The sequence below is a fragment of the Crocodylus siamensis genome, chromosome 8 (genome assembly GCF_052110815.1).
Source record: "Crocodylus siamensis isolate JL-2025a chromosome 8, ASM5211081v1, whole genome shotgun sequence".
NCBI classification, from domain to species: Eukaryota; Metazoa; Chordata; order Crocodylia; family Crocodylidae; genus Crocodylus; species Crocodylus siamensis.
In genome coordinates, this window is record NC_143402.1 from 19852353 (window position 1) to 19878567 (window position 26215).

Sequence of the window (26215 nt, forward strand, 5' to 3'; positions counted from 1 at the left end):
TTAGCCGAATCTCCGAATCACACAGGCCCCATCCCCCGCCTGCTGTCTCAGCCCTGCCTGGCCCCAGCTCCCAGCACTTTTGTGCAGAAACCCACCCCCCTTCAAATAGATTCAGACCTTTTAAATGGTCTCCTGATTCGATTCGGATTTGGAGATTTGGTCACCAAATCGGGCTGAATCTCCTCTGAATCAAATCAGCACCTGAAGCTTCGCACAGTCGTAATGAATAATCGGGCAAAGTGTGTTATGTCTGATTTGCCATAAAGACCTTTTGGTTTCTGTAAGCATCACCTTTCTCTGATCTATTCATATGTTGTACTAGTTAACAGCAAGATAAAACCTGCTTCCTCACAAAGCTACATATCAGAGAAAACAGACCAAGCTTTCTGCTGAGGTTCTGTAGCTCCCAGGACTCCCTTCCAAGGACTGTTCAGTCCACACCTAAGTCCTCTCTGTAGAGCCACTACAGATTAACTCCTAAGAAAATGTTATAATAAGCCCAGATTACAATGTGTCAGCAAAACCTACCTTTTCTTAGCAGGATCATCTGCTGCTAACATCAAACTACATAACAGGTGAGATTGCTGGCCTCTGACAGATCCAAGAGAAGACACCCATAGATACAGGTTTAGTTTTCCAAATAAAGTAATTTTTGACAGTGTATCAGAGTTAATGTAGCTGGAGGAAAATATTAATTTTAAGGATACTTTGCCCATCAGCTTAATAAAGAGATTAGCCTGTTTGTTTCAGTCACTTTTAATTATCTGATGTGGAGGTACCCTGGGTTTACACCAGTGAAACAGAACAATCTATGCCCCAAGGCTGAATAATTTCTGTAAGGTTTTTATTTAAAATTTATGAGGACTGGCTTTCAGGTGTTTAAACCAGCAGTGAAATAAGGAAGAGATCTTGTTACAGTTAAACTGATTCAGGTTACAGTTTTTTAAATTGTTTCTTTATAGATGTTCATTTTCTTCTCTGGTAATCCTCAGCAACCAACCTCTCTTGTAGGTCTCATGATGGTTCTCATCAAAGAAACACATGTGGCCTCAAATAAACCACAGGTTCTCATTGTTTATTGGACCAGACTTCGTTTAAGGATGGGTGCGTCTACACATGCATATTAATGCGAAGTAATTAATATGGTGCATATCCCATGTATATCGCTCCGGAGTTTATTACTTCTGGGCTCTGCATTTACATGTGCACCTGGGACTGCAGCACATTGAGCTTGGTCAGAGCAGCCCCAGCTGGCGGGGTGGGGGGTCAGCCTGCCAGCTTGGGGCTGCTCTGACCTGGCTCAGCGTGCTGCAGAGGGCTGCCTGGGGCACAAAGATGCTTCAGTGTGCGGTCTAGCTGGCAGCTAGCCCTGCAGTAAAGCACCCTTGTGCCTCAGCCAGCAGGGTCAGCATCTACACATGCACTGCTGTGCACTAAAAATTCCGCAACAGGTTAGTATGTATATTTACACATACCAACCTGCTGCAGAGTTTATTAGTTTCTTGTGGCCTAATAGGGTTGCACCTGTAGATGCCAAGACATTTACTGCTAAGCTAATTAAACAACTCTGCAGTAAATGTCTTGTGTAGATGCACCCAATAAAAGCATACACCTCCACTGGCATGTTTAGGAAGCTAAGTTGATTCTCCCAGATGTTTGGGGTGGGGATTCATGATCAAGTGAAAAACTCTATGGTGAGATTAAGGTCATGGCTACTGTCAGATCAACTGGTTAACTTTCTGCTGTGGATTTTGCCTGCTGGCATAGAAAGAAGAGGTCTGTCCAGGCCTGGAATCATGCCAAGACTGACCTATGCCAGCAGTCTTGGCATGCTGGTGAATGAATAAAAAGCTGAATTAAAAAAAAAATCCATAGTACCGTAAAAAGGAACCAAGGTACCTTTCCCTTCACGGGGAGAGGTGGGCTATCACCACAGAGTTTACAACAAGATGCCTGGATTTGGGAAAGTTTGGGAGTATACACGTCTGCTGGTTTAGCTCAAATATGCCTGGATGCAGTCTCAAAGAATTCATCTCCATCTCCAAGTGAAATGTCAATGCAGCCTAAAGTTCAGATAACTAAATTCTAACCCTAAAGTATCACCTTTTCCTTTTTTTTTTTGCTATAGAGTGATGCTACTGAAATTCACAGCACAGAGATCAATGTGATGTCACAGAGAGGATTATGATCTGCCAATGCTCAAACTTCTATAAAACGGAGAGAAATGATGCATTTTGCACGCTGACATAGAAAGACATTAACTGCACTTGACAGGATTTGTGAGCTTCTCTTTAATTCTACTGAAAATCCCCTTTTATGTGCAGATACTGGAAATCCCCTGTGCATTTCATCATTTAATTTGTCTGCCAAACTGAATATTAACATACTGCTGTCTGTCTTCTTTCCTGACGTCTATCTCCACCCTCCTGTAGGTGGTTCTGAAACCCAGCAAAGTATAAGGCATGTAATTATTCTTTAGAAATATCCATCAGTGAGCTTATTACAGTGTGCAGAGAACACAGGATTTATTTTAAGTATTTATCCTGCCATGTACTTGTGAACTCTATGTTGTAGTGATTCACTCTGCATGATAATGTATCCAATTTGAGAGGGATAAGAAATCTGAAATAGGAATTTTATTATTACATGACAAATGAAATGAGAGTACGGAGAATGTGACTTGTCATAGTATTTGTCATAGCAGGGGTAAAGGAGTCAGGACTGGAATCCAGAATCTTGAGTCTGTCAAACTGTGTGACACTAGGTCATTTAACCTCTGTCCCTCAGCTTCCCTTTCTGTACAGTTACCATACTAATGCTCACCTGACACATCTTTTGAGATAATTTAAAGTATCAAATGTCCTTTAAGATTCTGTCATAGCCAATAGCTATACAATGGTTGTTTTTTATGGACATTTTTCTTAGGTGAATACATAGTTAAATACCTTATATAAAAAGTCTTCCTCATCTGAAAGAATTAGAGATTTTGAACAATTAACTCAACATTCATTCCATAAACAAGTTGCTCATATTTGAGATTTCTTCTGTTAATGGGAACTCAGAGTTATATTTTTTGCAATGGTTAATATTCCCTGTTACCAACTAGCATGCACTGGAGAGAATGACAGACCTGTATAGTATCTAAAACATCAATCAACAGTTATTCAGAGGCTACAAAAGAGAATCTGAAGGCATCATATGGTTGTTTGATGGCCTATAACTAGCTATCAAATAGGAGCTGGTAGCTATATGCTCATCACCATACCGAACATTAGCCAGAGCATGAAATGGTTTGGTGGTTTGATTTAGGTAGCACTCCAGACCATACATCATGGGAAGAGGTAATTATCTCTTGCCGGACATGTCTGCTCTAGGTATGCAGACCTATAAAAGTACTTTAAAGAAAATAGCACAGTGGTTGCAACCAGGTTCCAAATGCAAAAATTTGGTGCTAATTTTTAAAGCTCTCATTGGATTAAACCCAAACTACATAAGGACCTTTTCTTCCTCATATACAGCCTTCTTCAGGAGCTCTCTTCCTCAGAAACAATGAAACACTCAATAACAAGAATGACAACTGTGTTCAGGAGAAACAGAGGTTTTGCAATAATCTGCCCAATACTGTATATTTCACTTCCAGAAAAGATGTGCATGACCACAGTTCTCGGTGTCCACATAACAAAAACACTTTTTCAACTTTGATTTCTCCAGTAAAGGATTTTCCAATTAACAGAGGGATGTAAGAAGAGAACCAAATCACTGCTAATGCTATTTTAGTATCTGTAAGGCACTCAGATAACATGGCTATTAGCATGTATAAAACCTAATAATCCTGTTAAAGATTTTGTTTATATGGTAGCTAAATAAATGATGGGTTAAACACAACGTTTATATGGAAGGGCTTCAATTTCTAAATGAAGGCATTTACTGAAGTGTCAAAATGACTCATCAGTTTGAAATAGAGTCTGACATTCCAAAGGGAGTCAACCTATTATTGAAGAAAGCTGATTAGCTGCCTCCAGAATTGATCTGTGTAAAACTTGTGATGAGTTCTTGTTTTCCCCTTTGGAAAGCTCTCCCTACAGCAGAAAGCCAGTTTTTCAAAACTGTCCAAGAAAAATCACCAAATGAAAAAGTGAAGAAAACAAGCAAAACTGAAACATTTATTATGCATGTTCTGGATCTGCCTCTCTCAAATTCTGATTAATGTAATGCTCAGGGATAAACTCAAGCCACCTATCCACAGAAATGCATTAAATCTCAGAAGTGCTACGTTAAAACACTGGAGTGTAAAGTGTCAATATTCAAAAGTACTCGCAATATTTCCTAACCAACCATTTTGCATGGAGAAAAAAATGCAAAAGTCCTCAGGCAAACTGGTATCCGTAAATGCGGAATGGGTTAAAAAACTAAAATACTCCCTTTTGGAGGAAACAAAAAATGCTAAGCCATCAGACAAATAAGGTAAAGACAAGGTCTTGTTTTCTTCTTGCAATGGTATAAATGAGGAGTGACACCTTGAAAGTGAGGGAGGGAAGAAAATTAGAACAAAGAAACTTAAAGGACCTTGAGGTAGAGGTAACTGTTTTAAAAACAGCTAGTATTGGAAATAGGAACCCAATGTGCTTTGTTACTGAACCAATTATCCTGCCAAGTGCTGTTTGATAAGCAGATATACATATCCATATATTCTTTTGAACTTGTTGGAGAAATTGGCAGAATTGTAAGATGAGTATCATGAATTAGGTCAGGGCTGTCCAGTTGGTGGCCTGCAGGTGACATGTGGCTCATGATGGGCTAACATGTGGCCTGTGGACTCGTCCAGCCACTGCTCCCCTCCTTGACTTTGATGCAGCAGCAGCTGGGGTCTTTGAGCTCCCCCTTTGCAACCTAGCTTCTGCTACCTGCCCCAACTCCTGTGGGTGGGGTGATACTCCAGGAGGGGGCTGGGGTGTCCATGTTGCACATGAAGTGGGGGAGGAGACTGGGCTACTCATGCATGGTGGTGGGGAGCTGGGGTGCTCCTAATGTGCATGACAGTAGAGTGGGGAACTGCTTGCCAAACAGGGGAGCTGGGATGCCGGTGCTGTATGTAGGGTGGCCACCGAGGTACCTCAAGAATACAGGACAGTGAGCTTCTGTAGGTGGCGACAGCAGTGTCGGTGGTGGGGGCAGGGAGCTCCCACAGGCGGCCGCAGCGGTATTGGCAGCAGCGGTAGGCCAAGTGGGGAGCTCCTGCAGGCAGCTACAGCGGTGTTGGTAGTAGGGTTGGGCTGAGTGGAGAGCTCCTGCAGGCAGCCGCGGCAGTGTCAGTGGCGGGCCAAGCGAAGAGCTCCTGCAGGCGGCCATGGTGGTGTCAGCAGCAAGGGTGAGGGGGTGCCACTGAGCGCTGAAAAATAGATGACATAAAGGTGTTTGGTAGAGGACAGAGGACCGTAAAACCAGGCTGTCCTCTATAAAACCGGACAAATGGCCACCCTAGCTGTATGGGAGGATGCTGGGCTATTCACACAGCAGGGCAGGGAGCTGGGCTGTCTGTGCTGCACATAGTAGTGGAGGGGGGAGCTGTCTGTATGGCATCCCTGGCCAGAAGCAGGGTCTTCTGGAAGTGGGATGAGGCTGTGTATGCAGCAGAGGAGATCTAAGCTACCCGCATGGGGTGGGGCAGCAGCCTGCATGGCCTATGGCCCCCTGTCTGAAGCTCACATGACACGCATCCCCTGGCTGCCAAGAATTTGGACAGCCCTGATTTAGGTGATGCATTTTCCAGAGAGATGAGGGATCATATTCCCTGGAAACTTGAGGGAAACCAGGGGTACAGGAAATCACTGGATGTTGCTGTCAATAGTATTACAGGTTCTTGAACTCACGCATGCTCCCATCAAAATCTAAGAGTCTCCAGCATGAATTTGTTTTAAACTGGAGTATTTTCAGATTTTGGTTTCTTTCCATACCCCCACTTATTTTTTAATCAAGGTATGAATTTCAAATGGATGAAAAAAGATAGTTACTTCTGAGGTTCTTCACTGAGTCTACAGTTATTTTGGAGTGCTGTTGGAAGGAACTGGGCTGCATTTTCCTATTATTTTTCATTAGATTTGTTTTAACACCTCAAACCAGCTTTGGGATTGTGCTATTTGATTTCTGGTCTATTTCATCACTCATACTTGTTTAATTACACTGTAATTGTAAGAAGGGAAGGATAGTAAAGCAATTACCACTCTACATATGCAGCTCCCACGGCAAGGAGGAACACATCAGCTGTTTCACAGCACTTGTCAGGACAGAAAGTGAATAATATACCCAGTTGAAACTGCAGAGAAAAAAATGGGAAGGCAGAATGTAATTATCCAAATTGGAATGTGGCCAAGATACCCAAAACTAATACCCAAGCCTTTGTGAAAACAGACACAGGCTATTTAACAATCACAAGTGGTCATTATTGTTGTGTGTGTCATCTCAATGACAGCAACACTTCCAGCACAATACCCTCTAGTAAAACATGGAAGCAACAGGTTTGTTATTGACTTGGAGCAAAAAAAGCTAACTACTAAATCAGTCATCTCCCTTCCTTTACAACCTGGGTTTCTCAGAGGTTTCTCATCCAGATACTTACTCAGGCATAGGTATACCCATCTGTATAGGGTACAAAAGCTGTCAAGATTACAGTACAAAATAATAGGGTTGCTTCCATGAGACAGTTTCCCTTTTTCACACAGATCTTTAGTTCACCCTAGACTGGAGTTCAGCGCAAGTAGAACCCTACTGTGGCTTCCAGCAGTCAGGCAAGGCATAATTAAAAACAGCCACCTGCTAGTTGCTGCAATACTCTTACAGTAATGGAATGATTATGTGCATTGGCTCATGACAGAAGTTCCAAACATTTTTAACATGGAATCCCTTGTCCCTTCTGGCTACATCTGATACTTATTAAATGAAGTGACTTTGACAAGTAACATGTCCTTCAGCCAAATCCTCCTTTTAATCCACAAGTTTCTCTAAGATTATAACAACTGAATGTTTCCATGGTCTCCAGAACATGACTGAGGCCTTCTTTTCAGAGCTAAAAAAATTCAACATATATCCCTTAAAAAAATCTTCAATTTTCTACAAACACAGGTCAGAAATGTAACTTTTCTGCTCTGTTTAACTTTTGTTTCATTTCATCCATGGCTCCATTTAATTCCTGTCTACTTAAAACTACAGAAATGGCAGCTAATAACATTTCATCTGTATGCACAGCTTCTGATCCACCATGGACAACTGCCAGTCTCCAACAACCCTAAGCAACAGATCAGTCAATTTCCTAATTGAGGAGGTGGATTAATGGGAATTGAAACCACCATTTTCAAATGCAGCAGGCCTGATGCAGTAACCCCTCAGAATGTGTGTTCCCGATCATTTTCTGTGCAATATTTTTAAGCTATCTACTCTGCTCAATGATGGATGAAGTCTGGGTGCTACTTGGTAGCAGATTAAAAAAAAATCATTTTGTTAGTCTCTAACTCTAAACACTTATTCCTCAAGTTTGAAAGAGTTCTTGCATTTGTCTTTCATAATTACTGAGTATAAACAGTCTTCATATTGCCTAAATTTTCATATAATATAAAATAGCAAAACTTCAGGAAAGTGAAGGAAATGGCAGGGGAGTAGCTCATTAATGAGTTATATCAATTTTTACCCAGCATCAGAGTGTGGTGTGATGCCAATGGAATTAACCATAACTCCACCACTGGGTAATGAATCTCATTATGAGAGCCCAATTAGTTCTGTCCATAGCAGTAACTGGATTATGGTTACTTGGGAAATGCAATATCTACCAATATGAATGCTTATACATTATGCAACTTATACAGTCCTATGGCTAAAGGGATATTGCATTCTTGCTGGAAGGAGACATCAAAAATCATTTGCCAATAGCAAGACATTCAACAAATGTGTTTACATTTAACATAACATATGATGAAGAGATGAGCTGAATTAAAGTTCTTTTGGTTCTGAATAGTACCAAGTCCATGATACGGCATTAGTAATAACAAATTTTAATACCCTCTAGTACCTTCAAATCCTTTAAAACAAATACCAATTCAAATAATTATGCTGTTCAAAATATTAACCATCTAGGGACATTGCAATGACAAACTGACCTGTTTCAAGAAGACTAATGAAAAGAATTATTGGATCTTGTGCTTCAAATCAAATCCTTCTAACTAAGACCATACTTCCCTATGAATAAACATTGGACAAATAAACCTGATACAATATTCTATTTTTTTCATGTATCAAAATTTAATTTTAATTAAGTGACTGGGTAGATCTGAAGATTAAAATGGAAGCAAAAAGTCTTTCATCTCTAGGTAATCAATTCAAAACCCAAGTCAATAATGAACTAAGGTCACCTGTTACCATAACAAATGGGTGACATAAATGAGGAAATCTTTAGGGAAACTGCAGGGCCCTATGTTAGTTTTTTTTTATTAAATACTTTCACTAGTGATCTGTCAGAAAGGGTAAGGGGGTGATATTTCTCCAGAACCCATCTGTTGATCACATGTGTCCCACACTATGAACACTGGCAGTCTATGATCTTGGATTATTTTAGATTCTGTTCTTATTCAGTTTGTAATTTTGCTAAGATGTTTGCTTTACTATTCTCCCTCTCCCCTCCCCAACATGGAAATGCAGTAAGCAAGAACCAATAAAAGGGGGAACCCTTAGGTTTGGGATTTTTTAATGCATGTCACAGATATTACTAATACAAATTACACACATTTCTAAGTATCAGTAGTGGTGTCTCCCCTCCTCCCTGCACATATCACACTAACAACATCTTAATAAATGATTGGTTTTATGGAGCTCTCCCCTCTCATATAGTATAATGCAACTGGCTGACCCTGTTGCATGGATGATTTCCCCACCCATTCACAATCACACATCATCTCTGTGGACATCTGTAGCAATTGCATGGATGGAAGAAAAAAGAACAGAGAAAATGTTTAATGAGAGTATCTTCTTTTAATTTGATTAAATGGGTCAAGCGGAAACAAGAAAGGTGCATGCTCTATGAGCAGCCAGATCTCTGCAGATGCCAGCTGTTATTCTGTAAACCAGTCCAAGAACTGTTGATCTAAAAGCATGCGCATTATCAGTCTACAGGACTGTTGAATTGTTTCACTCTTTACTGTAGCTAGGCATTTTTCTAGTCTTCTGCAATACCATCACAATATACAGCCTGTCTCCTTACACAAGTTGCATAATGTTGGCAATCACAGATCACCTTCAGGATCTGGACTTTGCAAACATGTCCAGTGCAATCTGAGAGGAGACCCAGTTTCTATTCCCAGGACCTCGCAGCTACACGTGATCTTGATGTGGCACCCAAACACAGCACAATATGATGAAACACGCCTGTGACAGGCAGGTCACGGCCCGTGGGAAAGTCATGGGAAAGTCGCTAAGATTTGGGGACAGCCTTCCCTGAATCCTGCAAAAAAGAACAAAACCCTCCAAAACCAAAAAAGGACGAGGGGCATCTTTACAAGGAGTTGTCTACTTGAAGCCCTCTCAAGGAAAATTAAAATGGAAGCAAAAAGTCTTGTCATCAGTCAATAATGAACTCAGGTCAATTGTTACCACAACAAACGGGTGCCCTAAACGAGGAAACGACAGGGCCCCGTGCCAGTTTGGGTTTTATTTGATAATTTCTCTAGTGATTTGGAAGAAAGGGGCAGCGGGTCATGTTTGTCCAGGGCCCATCCCTCGCCCGCGATGGGAAGCCGGGGGGCAGACGGCGTCTTCCCAAATATCATCCAGGCTGGTTCAGACGCGCTCGCAAGCACCGTTCCTAGCGGGGATCATCCGTGGGGAGAGAGGCGGGGGAGTCGGGCCGGGCTTCCAGCAGCGCCCTCAGGGCTGCCAGCTGAGGCGAGGCCGCGGCCGCTGGCGGAGGCGAGGCCGCGAGCGTTGCAGCGCTTTACCTGGGGCGGGTGACGGGAGAGGAGCGGCCGGTGCCGGGGGGGGGACGAGCCCCCGCACCGCCTCGCTCCAGGCGCGCGGGCGGCGGCGGGACCGGAAGTGGAGCGCGCGCGGCGGGGCCCTGTCGGCGCCGGGAGCCGTGTGAGGTGAGGCCGCTCCCTGCGCCGGGCCCACAGCCCTGGGGAAGCACGACCCCCTCCCCCGGCTGTCTTCAGCCTTGCCAAGTCTCAACTAGGAAACTGGACATAATCGGATTTGCTGAAAAACTACTGGAGAAAAGGATGTAAATAAGTACACGCAGTAAGATGCAAATAAGTGTTGAGGAGGTTCTGAGGGGAAATCCGGTATCTTTGTATTAGACCGACCCATATAGCAGGGAAAATTCCTCTTTGCGAGCTTTTGGGTAGAAATTAAATAAGTAAGTAAGTCTTATTTACTGCCTGTTGCTGGCTGTGCAGGAATAGCCCCGGCGGCAGTGAGGAAGGGGTGATCGACGCCAAATCCTTTCGTCGTTAGGAGACGAGTGTCCTAAGCGATAAGCGAGAGCAAACCAGCTATGTCGCTTCTCGGCCTCTTGAAGGCTCAGGACAAATGTTGCAGCTTCTGGACCTGGCAGGGGAAATACCATGTATCTGGGTCCAAGTAGGCAGTTTTCCTCAACTGCATTGCAGGAGAACCGCTCTCCTGGCATGGTTCAGGACCTGCTGAGGTGCGGCGGCTTTAAGCCGAGTTTATGGAAACAGGAGTCTCTTTTTCTTGCTTGCTCCGAGTGCTTTATGGCTGAGGGTAGGCAAAACTTGGGGGCATCCAAACCCCAAGCCTCTGGGCTTGGGCCTGCATGTAGGGCGCCCGCCAAAGGTTTTGGAAACATCTGAAGCCTCAGGTGCGGGTGGAGGATATTTGCCGGTAGTAGGGCCGCTTATGGTTCTGGACCATTGGATTTGGAATTAGTTTTCGCTTATTTGGCTGTGGATGCAAATTAAATAGAATAAAAAATACCACCCCCCAGCATCTAGTGGGTGTAGGGATCCAGTGCAGGGAGTATCTGAAGTCCTGGTCTAGGATGGTGGATGCTTGCCTGTAGTTTCTGGGGGCACCTGAATCCTAAGCTCTCCAGGCTTGGGCCTGCAGGTAGAATGCTTGGCAATGGATTTTGGAGTATTTAAAGTCCTGGGGTGAAAGGCTGCGACGGAGGATGCTCACCATTTGTAGCACCCCACGTTGGGTCTAGAACGATTGAGTTCTGCCTGCTCAATCCATGGTTTTTGTAATGACTGAGATCTGCTTAATCAATCTGATTTAACCTGGAACACAAAATATATTAACCAACCTGTTCCCCTACCCCCCCAAAAAGTAAGTTAAGACTCCCCAAGATTGACTTGGGTTTTGCATTTTTGGCATCAGTTAGCTGCCTTAAAAATTATTGTATGTTTTGAATGCTTTTACTATTATTGGTCGTACATCATACAAGGGTTGAAATTGTTGTACAAATACAAGAATTATCGTACACCTGGCAGCACAGCTGGTCTTGAAGGGGGCTGTGAAGTGTGCACTCTAGCCTAAGTCGTGACAGGGACAGGAGTGAGGCTCAGAAACTAATAACATGCGCTCAGGGGGGGACAGCACTGAGCAGAGCACAGTGGCCACAGCTTGTCCTGGTGCCCAGGCCTCTGATGTGGCCACGTAAAGAGAAAACAGGGAAGGGAGTGAAGGGACAGGTTCATCGCAAGGGAGCTGGAAGGGGACACAGAGCAGAGTACACTGGCCAGCGCCCATGGGCCCCCTAAATGAGCCCATGGATGCCACACAGTGAAACTACACACAGACACGAGTGGAGGAGTGAAAGGAAGACATTGTCCCACCCTTGTACTTGTTCCTCCATCAGCCAGAGCCTCCTTCCTTGTCTGGTAGATGTCCAGCTTGGCTGGGGTCAAGAGGAGGTTGACCATGAGGTCCCAGGGCTTGGTGGGGCTGGGGAGTACATAAAAGAAGAGGTGCAGGGAGAAGTACTATTCAGCACTGGTGAGGCCACATCTGGAGTACTGTGTTCAGATTTGGGCCCCACACTGCAGAAAGGACGTGGACAAATTGGAGACAGTTCAGGAGAGGGCAGCAAAAGTGGTGAGGGGGCTGGGGGACATGGCTTATGAGGAGAGACTGAGGGAACTGGGCATATTTAGTGTGGAGAAGAGGAGACTGAGAGGGGATTTAGTAGCAGCCTTCAAGTGGTTCAAAAGAGGATGGAGCTGGACTGTTTTCAGTGGTGGCAGATGACAGAACAAGAAGCAACTATCTCAAGTTGCAACAAGGAAAGTTTAGGTTAGATATTAGGAAGAACTTTCTCACTAGGAGGGTAGTAAAACATTGGAACAGGTTACCCAGAGAGGTAGTGGAAGATCAGTCACTGGAGGTTTTTAAGACCCAGCTAGACAAAGCAGGATAGTCCTGTCTTGAGTTGGACTCAGTGCCTCCTGAAGTCCCTTCTAACCCTAATTTTTTATGATTTCTAAGTGCAACCAGAACCTGAGCAGGAGATTCTGGAGGAGGCAGAAAAGGGGCTGCAACCTGGCACACTCAAGGTAGGTGTGCACCAGCTGTGTGACACAGGCCTTTTTGACATGCCTAGTCAATTATGGACTTGCGCCCATCAAGAAAGAACAATAAGTCCCCCTTAGGAGGGAGGCCACGGGGGACATATCAGCTGAGTTTGGGGGACAACTACAGGGAAAACAGGGACAGGAGTAAGGTCACAGATTTAAAACAAGTGCTGGAAGGGGGGACACTGAGCAGAACGTACTGGGCAGTGCCCACTGGCCCTCAAATTAGTCCAAGGAGCCAGTGAACGCTGCCCAGTGAAATTCTGCCCAGAGACATGATTGGGTTAGGGACAGGAAAATGGTCCCACAGTCCCCAGGGGTCCTGCCAGCCTCCTTCCTGATCAGACAGATCGTGAACTTGGCTAGAGCCAGGAGGAGGTTGACCAGGAGGTCCCAGGACTTGTTGGAGCCACACATGAGATGTGCATAAATGAAAAGGTGCAGGGAGTAGCTGTGTGACACAGGCCTATTTGGTTCATAGAATTAACGTGGCCTTGACTCTCATGGAGCAATTGTTAGCCCCCCTGTTATGGGGGGAGGGCTATTTGGTATACACCAGTTGATTTTGGGGGGACAAGTACAGAGAAAACAAGGATAGGTCAAAGGTTCAAATTGAGCGCACCAAGGTGGGGACACTGAGCAGAGGACAGTGGACAGCGCTCACTGGTCCTTGAATGACTGCCTGGAGATGTGAACAGGCAAGGGACAGGAAGACAGCTCTGCATTCCCTGCAGGTTCACCCAGCTAGAGCCTCCTTCCTGGTCAGGTATATTGCCAGCTTGGCTAGGGCCAGGAGGAGGTTGAGCAGGAAGTCTCAGGACTTGGTGGGGCTGCAGATGGGGAGTGCATAAACAAAGAGGTGCAGAGAGTAGCTGTGTGACGCAGAAGAGTGGGCAAGATGGACCTGCGGTCTGACCCAGTACTTGGCAGTTCTTACATTCCCAGTGGGGATGATGACAGGAATGAGTGATACATGATGTGATCCTACATTTTCATTAGCAAGTGCACCTCTCTGAACATTAGAACATAAGAATAGCCTTGTTGGGTCAGACCAATGGCCCCTCTAGCCCACTGGCTTGTCTCTGACAGTGGCAGAAGTAGATGGTATAAACGGAAAGCACTGAACAAGGTATCTCTAGAGTCATCTATCCCCTATTCATTACCTTTCCTGGCATCCACCATTGTTGGGTTAGAGATACCAGAGGAAACATCTCCAACCACTCTGTGTAATAGCCATTATCTATCATCCTTGAATGTTTCCAGCCCCTTTTTGAGCCTGACTGTAACCTGCTTCCATCACCTCCTGTGGGTTCCTGACAGTTTTATCTCCCCTGTAGTTTCAATAGAGTACAGTGTTTAGTGCATCCTGTGCACCGTATGGCTGTGGGCTGCTTGTGCCTGACTGTGTCCCAGGCAGAAATTGGCCATATTTTCAGTAATGGGGGAAGCATCCTCACCACAGTGTCCAGTGAGCTTTGGGATCCTGCGGTCCTGGAGAATGAAAGCTTTCATGCATAAGATGTATGTCTGTCTGACTTTCCCAGAGGCAAATGTTCTTCCCTCCCATCATAATACTCACTATAGGAATTTGAGGGTTTGGCCCAAAGTCCTAAAATCATAGTTACTTCTGGCTGTTTTGTGGTCTGTATTCCTCAATGAACAGTTCCCAGCAGAAAGACGAAACTGCTACAAGACTGAACGTTGAATAAAGGTAAATCTTTACTGTGTGGATGCAGTGATTCACGTGGTGTTTTGAGCCAGCTGGCTACGTGGATCTGCTACAGTGAACCATCTTTTGCATATTTAGCATGCTGCAGCAAATTGCAAATTAGACTTCTCCGTGTAGACAAACCTAGAAATTCATCAGAGAAAGTACTATGGTTTTCACTGAGAAATCGGTAGCTGTCATTACATGCAAATGAAGCTTATTTTGCTCTATGCATAGACAGTAATGTTTCAAAGATTGTTTTCCTCCTCTGAAAGATTGGCAGAGGAGAGTCCAGGAAACACTCCTGTACAGCGTGCCCTCTACTCTGTTTTCCCTTACTCAGCTGCCAAGACTCGTTACTCCCAGACCACCTCCCCAGCATCAAACACCTCTGCATCCCTAATTCATTAAAGGGAATTCATTTGTCAGCGTTTGCAACCCGTGAAGAAATACCCCTACAATCTTTTATAGTTTCCCTCCTAAGATATACCTCCTGACATAACCATCCGTAACCCTGTTGGCTATACTGCCTGAACCGTCACCATTTCCTGTCATCCTAGTCACAACAGCTTCCTCCACTCTGTGTATCAGTGTTGTATTAGGTTGCTAAGTTCTCAAACTTCTTTGTACCAGGAGTCATTTGTAAATATCAATGGCCATCCATGACCCGGTACTGTTCACTCTCGACGCACTGTCTTTCACCCCCAGGCCCCAGCCCACCAGTGTGTGGGGGGTAGGGGGTGGGTGTGTGGGAATGCAGGGCCCAAAGTAGCCCCTTGCAGGCTGGAACTCTGCCAGGGAAAAGTCATGGTTTCCCACATTTTTCTCCTTTAAAGGAAAGTCCCTTTTTAAGTTTGTTGATCCATTTTTAAAGTTTGTTCGCAACCCTTTTATATATTCTTGTGACTCACTTTTGGGTCACAACCCATGGGTTGAGAAATGCTGGCTCAGAATATGATACACAGTTCAAGGTGCAGTCTCAATGTCACATGAGAAGCAGTAGTTTCCCTAATTTGTCATTTAGTACTTGGTAGCCTTTTTTAATCTTAATTTAATGCACAGTGAGTTGCCAATTCTCAATGTGTTCATAAACTTTTGTGATGAACTCATATATTTTTGGTGACACAAGGTAAATTAACAAAAAAGGTGATTTTTTTTTGGGAAAAAATTATCTTTGCTATAAAGTTAGGGAACATTTTGAGAGGAAGATATTAAGTGTTACTGTTAGAGTCCTTGGGGAAGACAGGGAGCTGTAGGAAGGTGGAATTAGTGTGGTTGATGTAGATCTGGCTCCCCTCCACCTAACAAGTTACATACCTTGGAAGTGAAACATAGTCAACACTATGCAATTTAATTTGCCAACAGTGGCTCCTCATTAGAAACACGTTGCTGCTAAGACTACAAGGAACCCTCAGGTTGGTGCCAACAGAGCTGTCTTTTAAAAAAATATACTGAATACATTGTCTATGAAATCCTGCTCCAGATAGGAGGTTTGTCAGCTAACGCTGCATCATACCTTGTGAGAAAGCTTTTAAAGCTTTTAAAAAATATTTTTTCCTGCCCAGAAATGAAGGGACCACAAAGGGGTTTGGGGTTTTTTTGGAAATTTAGTTTGCCTTGATTTCTGCTACTGTGATTACATAGAGAAGAGTTTTTTGCCCAATTTGATTTGCTAGAACTATAAATAATTTTAGAACATGCTGGTCCAGTTAAGATAGGTATTCTTGTTTATCAGAAAGGAAGTAGGAACCTATTTTCCTTGGAGCTTCATCTGGGATCATCTCCCCTTCCTTTGGCCTTACACCACAGAAACTTGTTATTTTGCATTGATGAAATTGGTGCCCCTGCTGCAGTTGGCAAGGAGACCAATTCAAACAATGTCTTCTCATCCCTCCCTTCCAAACACCCTCAATAGGGAACTGAGCTTGCTGTCACAATAGCTATCTGCTGCATCCTCATTATGACCAAATAAGACTTTGCAGAGGCAGATGCAACTTTATTTTGGGTTGTAAAATCCATTTATCTGTAATTTTGGTGCTCTGCTATTTTCAGGCCTTGTACAGCCCTTTTTTCTGCTCATGCTGCCATTGTAAAAGCAAAGTGATATTGGTCCCATCTGAAGTTGTGAGGTGGTTCCAGCTCAAACAGTTCCGTCTTTCACCATATCCCTCTTGTTCACTTCTTGCCTAGCCTATATATTCACTGAGGACAAAGCCTCACTTAACATCAAGACATTAGGTCAGCTTGTGCATAAGAGAACTAATTGGCTCTCAGTTAGCATTTCTTATTGTTATTCTTCAGTAACCCTGATCTCATTAACTAGTTTCCCTCCTGCTTTAATGTTGGTGTAATGAGCAGAAGAATTACTTTAATGTTTATTAATATTAGAAGCTTGGATCTGAAAGTTCTTCTGACTGTTGGATCATCGTTATAGCAAAATAGGAACCCTGTAACAATGTAATATCCTGTTGTGTTATGATATTACAGGCTGCTACTTGTTCCAACTCAACAGATGCAGCAAAAAATAAGACATGAAAGTTATTTGCTCTCCCAGAAGTGATTCTCAGAGCTTAATACATTACGTAACATCATTGAGTCTTATAATCTCCATGTGTGATGTACCCCTTTTACAGATGAATATAAGGACACAGCTTGGTTTTCATAGATACTAAGTACTGGCAGCTCCTGTGGAAAGCAGGTAGAATTGTGCATCTTTAAAAATCAACTCACTGGGTCTCCAACTCTCATTGAAATCAGTAGGAATCCAAAGCCTAACTGGATCTGGGACTTGAAAAGACTGCTAGGAACTAGCTAGATCCAATAAAGGACTTACGGGCTTATATCCAAAACCACAGTTCAAAAAAACCTTTGCTCAGTTGCTGCCTAACTTCAGAGGTGACCAAGCTCCAGTTGTGAGATTCTTTACATCTGTAAGTTCTTTATTCTTTAACTGTAAAGTTAAACTGTAAAGTTCTCTAGGTGTGTAGCATTGCACCTCTGCACAGGTTCAGAACTGCCCCAGTCTTGACAGGGCTCAGCATTGGGACATCTAGCTGAGGCCTAAGCATGATTGGGATCCAGAAATTAGGTGTTCCTTCAGCTATGTTTCCCGAGGTGCCTGATTTAGTAGGTCATCTCAGCTATCATTTTCCTTTGAAAAAATATGGGTTTATGAGGGTTGTAAATGTTTTAAAATATGTCTGAGCCTTGTTTAGTTCTTTGAAAGAAAGGGGGTAGGCATATGTCTTTAGGAGAGGGTCCTGAATGAGGTGCTTGGATTGCATCCTCCTTGCAGACTGTGCTGTTCCATGCTTTAGAATGATAAATGTTTTAGCAATCTGAGGTACTTAAGTCTCCCACTGAACTGTATAAAGAGCCTAGAAACTTAGGACAGGGCTTTGGCTTCCACTCCAAGGGCTAGTAAGCTTAAAGTCTTCTTAAATGCTTTATTTTTGGAGCCTAAGTGCTCTGTTTGTCCTAGCCCTATCTTAAATACCTTTTCCCAGGGAGGTGGTACTCTCACCTTCCCTGGAAATCTTCAAGAGGAGACTGGATAGGCACATGACTGGGGTCTTATGACCCCCGCCCACCCCCAGTGCTCCTTCCTGCCAGTGACAGGGGGTCGGACTAGGTGATCTATCTAGGTCCCTTCCAACTCATTGATTCTATGATTCTATGAAATCTTGCCCTAAAGTCTCTATCAAGCTTTCAGAAATTCACAAGTATAGAACTGGGAAAAGAATCTAGGAGTTCTTTCTGCCCTACATGTAAAATTTTCTACCGAGCTAATGCAAGAACTTCCTTGAATGCTGAAATAATGGTTGAACAGAGTCCTTTATAGCAAAGGGAAGGTATTATCTATGCGTTAGTCTGTGTTTGAGTTGTTAACTGATTCAGAATTAATATACATGGTCACAGGAGATGTATGGACGTTTGTGTTTCTAAGCATGGAAGAATGGGGATGTCAGGTCCTGTTGATTGGATCTTGGTTCTGGGACATGCACTGGTATCAGTCAGGGCCAATATATACTGTTGAAATCAGTGGTGCCAAATAGCAGACTCTACAATATATAGAATCTTTGTAAAGATGATGACATTACTTAATACATAAATGTGACATCTTGTCATGTCCTATGTTTTCAGTTACAATGTACATGAGAATACCTAAGATTAAGGGCAGATAATGAAATCCTAGAGGATTAACATTACAAAATGACAAATTGGTTTGTCTCATACCAAATACTGGTACCAAAACTGATTTTATCAATACAACAGTTCCATGATTTTTTCATATAAGCTGTTCAAATTTACATGATAACATTGATCAAAATGCTTTTGCAAAGGTATTAAGTCTCCAGTCTTGTACCTGTAGATTTGCAACTTGACCTGCATAAAAAGGTTTTCTGTGTGTATATATAAACTAGGTTCAGATTAATCCATTGTGTAATACCTGTGTGTTTTTAGTCCTGATTCTCCACTATTGAAGTCATCAGGAGTTTTGCCAGAGAGAACAAGATTGGGCTCTTCATTCTGCTCTTCTGTTTATTATTGCAGGGTGATCATTGTAGTTAGTTTACTCTTAAATGAAAACTTTCACAGAACATTGAATGTGAGACAATTTATAAATTAAATCTTTGTATTGCAGATTTTTCTTTATCTGTTTTAGACGATGGACTCAGCAAGGTTCACTAAGGTTACTTTTGTTTTATGATTTCAGTGGGAAAAAGGATTAAGCCTGTGATTAATTAAGTCTGGTTCTTCAGTTGTGTGAAGGGGAATTTCCACTGGCATTAGTAATTTAATTTATTGCGTATCTCAGTGCAGTGCTAAATAATCCCAGTAAAATTCTGACTCTATTGAAGAGTATGGCAGACCATCCCTTGACCAATAGATATAAGAGCCAGGATTTCACCTTAAATGCATTTTGCAAATGGAAGTATCTTTGTTAGTTGTATGTGATTGGGTGAGGTTCCACATCAGTCTTTTGCCCTGTACCAGTTTGGTGAACATAGTCAGTATTGTTTAAGTATAGTAGTGACAGGAGTGTGCTGATGCTTCTGCTGGGACTAAAACCCAGAGATTCCTGACAAGAAGATCTTGCCCTTCTGCTCAGGGTCAGAGCAGTCACTGCCTTTGGGGTCAGAGAGGAATTTTCCCTCATGGCCAGATTGGTAAGGACTGTGGGGGTTTTTACCTTCCTCTGTAGTGAGCGGCATGGCCTCTTCATTGGATCTCTTGATTGTATTTTAACAGCTCTTGCAGAAGCTGGATATTGACCACTGTTGTCCTGCTGCTTTATCTCTGGCAGGTTAGGGTGTTATATGCCTTGCAGTGGTGTAACAGGGTTAAGTTGTGGACTTTTAAGAATAAGTGAGACAAGGATTTGTATAGGATGGTTTGGCTAGGGATGATCCTGCTTCAGGCAGGGGGAAGTTGGACTAGATGTGACCTCCAGATGCCCTTTCCAGCCCGACTTCTCTGATATCTTTTAGCATGTGAATTTGTGACTAAATCCCCCTTAATGTTATCAAGAAGGGAATGACAGTGACATGCTCATGTTACTCTTGTAAATATTTTAAAACACCGGTATTGCTTACTTTATCCTCTTCCTTTGATGTTGTTTTACCCACAATTTGCTTACTCATGGAGAAGATTTGTTTCCACATATCTTCTAGATAATTCAGTGGCCCTGCCCTCTTGCTTAAATATAAGCATTCATTGGTTTTCAGATCAGAGCCTTATTCATGCACGTGGACATTTTTCCATTAAAGGGTCATTTTTGTCAATTGTTTTTCAACTTAACTGTGTCCATCAGTATAAAGGCTCTATTCACTGACAAAGTTATTTTTAACATGAAGTACCTGTCTGTGAGTAGAGAACGTTTAGCCTCATTTAAAGAAAATAATTACTTTTTCTTTAAGGAATAATATGTTTTGTTAAATTGTTATCTTTTGTTCAGTGAGTGGCTGATCTGCATTTAAATAGAAGTTTTCTTTAATTTATTCTTTTTCAAGAAAGAAACTCGGGGATGTGAAATTTGGAACTGATCTGTTTTACATGAATGAACAAGAAATGCAAATTGGGTCTAAAATGGATAACAAATTTTCTCGCTCAAGAAATATGGGATTAATATTTTATTAAACAATCTAACGTGAAGACCAGGGAAGCAAGAGTATCTGTGAGTGCTTTATCATGAAAGACATTTGTAAGCTGTACAAAAACTCTATCAAGGTGCTTCTAGATCTCTGTATCCAGTGCTATTATTGTATCTCAAATATACAGTGGAGCAGAGCATTTTCTTCAATAGAATGGAATTATGTCCTAATCAATGTTTCTTCCAAAGAGAGGATAAAGTAAGTGAGATCAGTTCTTCATGACTAGTCACCTATTTGAGTGTTTGTTTTTTCCTTGTAGTTTGATTTTGTTTTGCTTTTCTTTCCCTCAGACTTGGGATAAGCTTTCATTAATTTGAATGTATCAAAGACATGGTGTTTGTTATTTTTCCTTTTTTTTCACAGCATAAAGGTGAGTAAACCAAGGACAGTTTGCATTTCAAATGACTAATGAGAGGTATGAAAAACCCACAGCAACATAAAGCAAACATTTGATCTTTTTGTTTTCATTATAAAGTTTTTACACTAATTTTTACTAGCACAGTTGCATAGTATTTTTGTAAAGTCCTGTCCTGAAAGGTGAGGTATCAAAAGGTAAATTGCAGGAGGTAGTTATCATCATAAAAGAGTGGTACCCTGAATTCTTTACTCAGGGCTTGAACTTGGCTTGCATGAAGCAGTGCCATACTAAGAGAATAGCCATTCTATGAATAAGGTTGAGAGAATCTAGTCTTTTGTTTTTACTTTGACTGAATATCCACTGACTTTGGTGATAATTTTGTCTAATTAAGGATTTCACAATTTAAGGGCTGTTTATAAATTTAAAAATATATATTTAGAAGCAAATGTACTACATTTGCACATTGTTTGGTTCTCGACATTTTTAGAAATGAAATGTCTTTGTCCTACAATAGATTTGATACTAAAATACCTGAAGTATATGCCTTAATCTTTCATAAGCAACTGCAGCAATAAGATCATTTGGTGATGTGATGGCAGAAGTAATGATATGTGCTTCTGTGCAGTAGTGTTTTAAAAGGTTGCAATGTCTGCAATGATGTAAAAATACTTGGATGCATTGCAAATTTATTTGATGTATTGGAAATTCTTGAAATAACTATTTCATCCTCATGTTTTGCCAACAAACTTGGAGTTGAGCTGCATCCTTGAATACACAGAGGAAGGCTGAATCCTATAACATCTCTTTGTAAGCTGGCTATGTAACTTGCACTGCTAATTTCCAGGCTAGTAGGTCTACTACAGTTATGTTACTGACTCTGTTATGAATATTACCTTTTATTACTATTTTTAGTACTATGCTATGGTGACCCAGGAGCTGTGAGGACAAGCAGATGGAATTGGACAGTAGTTACAGTAGCTGTATTTCAGATTATTCAGACGATACATTTGAGCCCTTCAGTGAGGAGGAAGAAGCCTACAAACAATATGAAAACAAACCATTTGCATCTTATTGTACCACAGAGAACTCAGAGTGCCCTGCTGTGTCAGATGTATCTGAAAGCACACGGAAGTCAACAAGTCAAAATGATGAAGGTATGCAAAGCTTACCATGTATTTCATCTAGTCTTAAAATTACACAGTGGGGCCCAGATCAGCAAAAATAACAACAAAATAAAGTAAGAACTACCTCCAGTTTTCTTGCTGTGTAAAGCAGTAGAAGCCTCAAACTCTGCCTTTGTTCAGCCAGAGATATATTTTTGCTCTACCAAGACTTAATGGAGATATGCTGTGTCAAACAGGTTATTTAGGTTTGGAAGCCCTTATTCAGTTTTTCTGTGTACTGGAGTTCTATTGCTATGATAAATAGATCTGAAAGTTACCTTGACTCAGAATTGCCATACTGGAAAAATAGCTAATCCACAGTAGCTTCCCAAAAGGGTAGTACAATTTCCATCCCTAGAGGCATTTGGAAGTAGATGATGTTAAATTTCAAAAATATATTGTGGGCTGAACAAGCCTGCAGCAGGTAAGCGTAAAAGTAGAAGGGAGTTGGGGACAGACTATCTTACTTTAATTAGAGACCTGTTAAGTATCTGACTTAACCCTGACTTCCAGAATAGTAGTGTTCCTGTCCTGCCCTTTTACTCTTATCTTGCTTTATATTTAAGCTGGATATAAGTAGTATTCAAGCTACTGATCAACTGTATTTTTCAAACATACATATTCTTAGAATAAGAATTTGTCCTCACTAGAATTTAAAAAAATGTTTTTCTAAAAAGCATTTGGCCAACGTGTTTTAAAAGCTGATGTTGACAAGGAATATTGATTTTATGTATGTTTGTACCGTGGCCTGGGCTCCCACATTGAGTTCACCTTGACCAAATAGCTTATGTTAGAATACAAATAGCCTTGTCAGCACAGGGGTTTTAAAATCTGTTAGTTAAAACATATTAGCAAGCATATGAATTTTATCCAGTTGTGGACACCCATTTTAGTGTCAGTCCTTCCCTTTCTAACCCGCATTCTTCTTTTTTTCTCTACAATAACAGCTGGCACTGTGACAGTTAATGATTCACCATAAAACTTCTTTAGGTACACAAGCTCTACATTATAGGCCAAATTTTGCCCTCATTCATATATCTGAAATAGAAACCATCTGTGCCCAGGGGCAGAAGGTAGCCTTAAAAATCAAATTGTCAAAGATCCGTGTAATAAGATAATGTTTGCTTTGGTGGCTTGTTCATGCTTTGTTATATAAGTGGACACCTTATGTCTGAGGTGATAAGCTGAGTATGTTTGTTTTGAGTCCGTTTTCATAGTGGACACATTTTAATAAAACCTTCCTTCTTTAATAGAATTTTATTAAATACTCCACTAACAGCTAGTGAAATCCTTCTTTTTAGCATCAGAGAACTAATCGTTCAATTTACACAAGTAAAATGCAAAATAAATTGATGAGTTAAAGAAAAGGTGATTGGCCTTTTTTCTTTGCCAAAATGATTCTCCATAAAGCACTGGATCTACAATGATGAATACCAGTTAAAGGAAAGAGCTTGCAGAATGGGAAATAAATCACAAAACCATTTCTACCTATGATTTTCTACTGTGCTCTATATGTGTGTTAGTGCAGCGTGTGCAGTCCCTGACGTTGGGTCTACTTGGTGGAAAATTCCATCAAGTTGAATTAAAGTGGTATTTTAGGGCTCTTAGCAACTCACAGAAGGTGCTTAGTGCACTGCAGATTTGGACCTACATTTGTCTCTGGAACTTTCGTTTGCATATCTTATACTATCTTTTTCTCATATGAGTAGAGAAGAACAAATTAAGATACTTTTATGTGATAGAGCCTGGGTAATTTTACAAGCTGCTAATCCACAAATTTCCTTTCTACAGGCCAATAGTCTGGGTTTTTTTTCCCTTGCCTACAGTGTTCCATTTCATAGGGAGACATTTGTAACATCCAGATGGAGAATTCTTTGCCTTCCCTATTAGGTTGTACTTTATTTCTTTTCTACTTTCTCAACTCACATTTTTTTATAGGTGAGCTCTTAGACTCTGCAACTATAGAAAAAGATTTGATGGAAAAATGGATCAACTGTCTCAAAAATAAAGCAGCTGACACTGGACAAAGCAAACCTGTCATGAGAACACGAACAGGTGAGGTCACAATCTGTATTACGATTAGCTACCTGAATTTTTTTTACTTTTTATTAGTTAGTATACATTTTGGACAACAGTTTAATTTTCAGTTAAAAAAAATACACTTTAGAATTTTGAACTTCCCTTCTCTTCCCTTTAGTTTTGTTGACCAGTTATAGACCTGGTTGGAAACTTTTGATTTTTTTTTTAACTTGTTTCTATCTAATTTTCTGACACGTGAAATGTATTTATTTTCTTGACCAGCTCTATTATTCACTGGCTATAACCGGTGCTGCTTCAAGACTGTGGTATTTCTATTCCTTTCCCCCACTGAGGGAGGCAGCAGTGTACCAGCTTTGACAGAAGCAAGGACAATGTAGCAGTATGTGAGAAGAGAGAGGGAGAGTGAGGGTGAAAGGATGCTATTTGTATGTGCTTGGTAGCAATGTCAGCAGTGGGTGGAGCTTAATTCCTCCAAGTTTTTATGTAAAAGAGGTCGTGACTGCTATTGTTAATCTTAAAAAAAGTAATAGGACAAAGATAATTGAAGCAGAAGTAAATTTTCCTGAATTTCATATGTGAAAGGAGTGCAGACTCTCAAAAGCTCTGTGAGATGCCTCTAATGTTCTGATTCAGAAATCAGTTGACTGAGATTGATCTTTGCACCAAAGTAGAATGCTGCTGTATGGCTTTTAGTTGGGTATAGGGGTGCCTACTCCCATTTACACTCTTTGTACATATTAAGAAGATAAAGAGACAGACTCCACTCATCTTTAACTGTGTAGCCAGTAGCCAGAGAGAGATAAGTCAGTGTTAAGAGTTTCTGACTCCCACTCTCTGGCTCTGACCACTCCGTTGATGAACCCAGGAGCACCATGTATGGCAGATATAGTTTTATGAAACATATTTTTACTAAGGTATTGAAGCTTTGTCTGAGGAACCTCTCTAAGAGCATTCTTCAAAAAATGTCAGAAATATTTCAGAAATGTGTAATTGCCTCGTTTAGATAGCTATTTACATCACGAAGCCTACCAATTTGCAGAACTAAATTTCTCTTGGGGTTGAAAGTAAGCAGGTTTAATCTTTTCCAACCATTTAAAATGTTTGGAGTTCTTCACATATTTACTTTTGTGGGCCATGCTTTATGGCTAAAATAGGGTAGACTGGTAGTTGAGTTCTTTAGATCAATCAACTGCTTTCTTATCAATTTGAGATGACCTATGAGTGGTAAGAAATGATACCAGGCTCCTCAGTCTGTCCATCTTGGCACTTATCTTAAGAGTATCTAAGTGCTTCACGTATGTGTGCTGATTTTATAGTGTTCTTTGACTCTTTCCATTTAAAGAGCCCGGAATAAGGTTTCACACCTTTGTCTCCTTATTGAATTTGTAGGATGCTGTGATTTGATTACCTGGCCAACCCCAAATCTATTAGTATTAATCATGCAAGTAGCAATAGACTGTATCTTTCAAAACCAGAATATTAACTTACTCATGAAATAATCACAATAACTTTCATATTCTCAGATCTATAAATGTTTGTTTCCCTTGGACTTAATGAATTTTTAGTCTATGACCTTGGGAGTTTCTTATTGTTTTATCAACATGGAAGCTGTCTTGATTACCTCTTAATTGTTTATTCTTTTTTGTTTTTTACATAATTGTAGATGAGCTCACCTGGAACTAGGCTGCTGTATAATTAAAGTCCCCTCAGTAAACTTAGTAAAATTAGCAGAGTATGCATTGAAGTATAACTCTGTGGATAGTGCTGCAGAACATTGTTAAATGTGAACAAATTATATGTCAGCTCACAGGCACAGGGGCCGAGTACATGGGGGCCTGAGGGCCCTGGCCTCCCTCAAGAAGAGGGCTGTTGGGGCCCAAACCTGAGGAAAATGATGTAATATTTCCATATGATTTTATGTTGTAAAAGATGGATTCAGTTATGTTGAGTGTGCTGGATATAAGGTGACGTGCTTAGGAACGATGACTGAGGCACAGAGCTGTTACCAGGAATCTGTGTTTTCCATTTGCTGCAGAAAAATACAGATTTTCTCCTTTAACGGAGAAAAACACAGCTTTTCTCCTTTAAAGGAGAAAAATATGGGAAACTATGGGCTCCAGCCTGCAAGAGGCTGTGGGGAGGGCAATCAGAGGCAGGGGGCACTCGCACTTGCAGAGAGAAGATTAGAAAGGCTAAGGTGGTGACTGACTGAATTTAAA

General features: G+C 41.5%; 1 protein-coding gene and 1 long non-coding RNA gene across 8 annotated transcripts in view; one reads left to right on the top strand and one right to left on the bottom strand.

Annotated features, from left to right (window-relative positions):
- Positions 1-827: 827 nt before the first annotated feature.
- LOC149858167 (uncharacterized) lies at positions 828-10105 on the bottom strand. Its single transcript, XR_016443721.1, has 3 exons — positions 9978-10105; positions 6219-6313; positions 828-5389 (listed from the first exon to the last, which is right to left on the bottom strand). It is a non-coding gene; the product is annotated as an uncharacterized LOC149858167 (long non-coding RNA).
- C8H8orf48 (chromosome 8 C8orf48 homolog) overlaps positions 9051-26215 on the top strand; it is a 38684-nt gene continuing 21519 nt past the window's right edge. For 2 of the 7 annotated variants that reach the window (XM_090059023.1, XM_090059021.1), the window contains exons 1-4: positions 9053-10121; positions 12487-12554; positions 21706-21947; positions 23895-24011. In XM_090059023.1, coding sequence (XP_089915149.1) covers positions 21746-21947; positions 23895-24011 — 319 coding nt within the window. In that variant the 5' untranslated portion in view covers positions 9053-10121; positions 12487-12554; positions 21706-21745. Of the gene's footprint in view, positions 10276-12486; positions 12555-21705; positions 21948-23894; positions 24012-26215 lie in introns of all 7 variants that reach the window. The other 5 variants (XM_090059016.1, XM_090059017.1, XM_090059018.1 and 2 more) reach the window with 5 other exon arrangements.